The sequence below is a fragment of the Oncorhynchus gorbuscha genome, linkage group LG04 (assembly GCF_021184085.1).
Source record: "Oncorhynchus gorbuscha isolate QuinsamMale2020 ecotype Even-year linkage group LG04, OgorEven_v1.0, whole genome shotgun sequence".
Taxonomy (NCBI): domain Eukaryota; kingdom Metazoa; phylum Chordata; class Actinopteri; order Salmoniformes; family Salmonidae; genus Oncorhynchus; species Oncorhynchus gorbuscha.
In genome coordinates, this window is record NC_060176.1 from 65,760,549 (window position 1) to 65,762,353 (window position 1,805).

General features: G+C 43.7%; 1 protein-coding gene across 1 annotated transcript in view; it reads left to right on the forward strand.

Annotated features, from left to right (window-relative positions):
• LOC124033034 (beta-1,3-galactosyl-O-glycosyl-glycoprotein beta-1,6-N-acetylglucosaminyltransferase-like) overlaps positions 1-887 on the forward strand; it is a 58,501-nt gene extending 57,614 nt beyond the window's left edge. The window contains 2 exon segments of the mRNA XM_046344958.1: positions 10-724; positions 727-887. Of these exon segments, the coding sequence (XP_046200914.1) occupies positions 10-724; positions 727-887 (876 nt within the window).
• Positions 888-1,805: the final 918 nt, after the last annotated feature.

Genomic DNA, 1,805 nt, shown 5'->3' on the forward strand with positions numbered 1-1,805 from the left:
TTACTGGAGTACCCACTGAGTTGTGAGGAAGAATACTTCCCCCTGGCCTTCTCGCTGGTTGTCCACCACAAGGTTGAGAACTTTGAGAGGCTGCTTAGAGCCATCTACGCCCCCCAAAACTTTTACTGCGTCCACGTGGATATAAAGGCCAAAGCGTCCTTCCTTGCTTCCATCAAAGCCATCACATCCTGCTTTGAAAATGTGTTCTTGGCCAGCCATCCGGTCAGTGTCCAGGCTGATATCAACTGTATAAGTGATCTGTACAGGGCTAGTTCACACTGGAAGTATTTCATTAACCTCTGTGGCCAGGACTTCCCCATCAAGACCAACCTGGAGATGGTGCGCAGCCTGTGGGCTCTGGCTGGGGACAACAGCATGGAGTCGGAGGCCAGGCCCAGAGGTAAGAAGTCGCGCTGGAAGAAAGTGCATCAGATTGTTGATGGCAAACTTCAAAGAACAGAGCAGAACAAAGCTCCTCCGCCCTTTGGTATACCCATCTTGTCAGGTGGGGCATACATTGTGGTGAATAGGGGCTTTGTGCGTGCTGTGCTGGAGGACAGCAATGTGTTGGCTCTTATTCGGTGGGATAATGAGACTTGGAGTCCTGATGAGTTCCTGTGGGCCACCATCCAGAGGCTTCCTGGCGTGCCCGGCTCCATGCGCCCCAAGTTAGACATGACGGACATGCACGCCCTTGCCAGGCTGGTGAAGTGGCTGTGGTTTAAAGGGGTATCTATGTTAAAGTAATGTGTGTATATGGGGCCGGAGACCTGCAGTGGATGCTGCAGCAGCACCACCTCTTTGCCAACAAGTTTGACACGGACCCCATTGCTATCAGATGTCTGGAGGAGCACCTTAAGCATAAGGCCCTGGCAGAAATACACTAACGCAAATGACTTTGTGTGCTCAAAGTTTCTAACCTGTATTTGTGATCTCTGGGATCCAACTCAAATTGAACTTTTATGGCACCATCTCTGTCTTATCCATCTAAAGATCATCCTAGAAAGAGGTGGTTTTATTGGGATAAATAACCAAACTTATCAAACTTTTAAAATGTCCTGGTGATTTATGTCCTAATGATTATTTACATCAGTGGTCTTACCTTCATATTCCGATTGCTGATTTAATATCGAAACTGAAAGTACAGTGTGATTTGTAAATATGGAGGGGGTATTGATAGTTTTTTGACTGATAATAATATATTCAAGTTTATATCATCTGTCTCTCATACAGAAACTGTTGTGAAAAATCCAGTCCATGTTTTATTACCAATTGATGTTAGAATTCCAGTATTCCATATTCTACTAAATAAATAGTTGCGCTACAGAGCTAGTGAACAACAATGTACAGTCGCTAATGAAATTCCTCACACCCCTTGCATGTCTTCACATGCTGCTATCTTAAAATTCAATCTAAAAAAGGGACTAAATTGTATTGTTTCCCTATCTATCTACACAACCTATTTTACATTTTGAGTGAAAGAAAAGTTATAGAAAATGTTACAAGTTACTCCAAAATACAATTGGAGGATGTATTGATTGCATGTCTTCACACCCGAGTTAATACCTGGTGGAAGCACCTTTGGCAGCCATTACAGCTGTGAATCATTTTGAATAAGACAATGGACAATTTAGGAACACAACACATCGAGTCATTCTGGTGCGTCTTTGGCATAAAAATGTGTCTAATTGTTCTGCTGAAAAATGTACCTTTATCCCAGGGTTAGGGTTTCAGAAGACTGAGGCGGGTTTTCCCTCAGCTTTGCTCCTTTACTTTTTATTTTGATCTCAAGTCCCTGCCGGTGA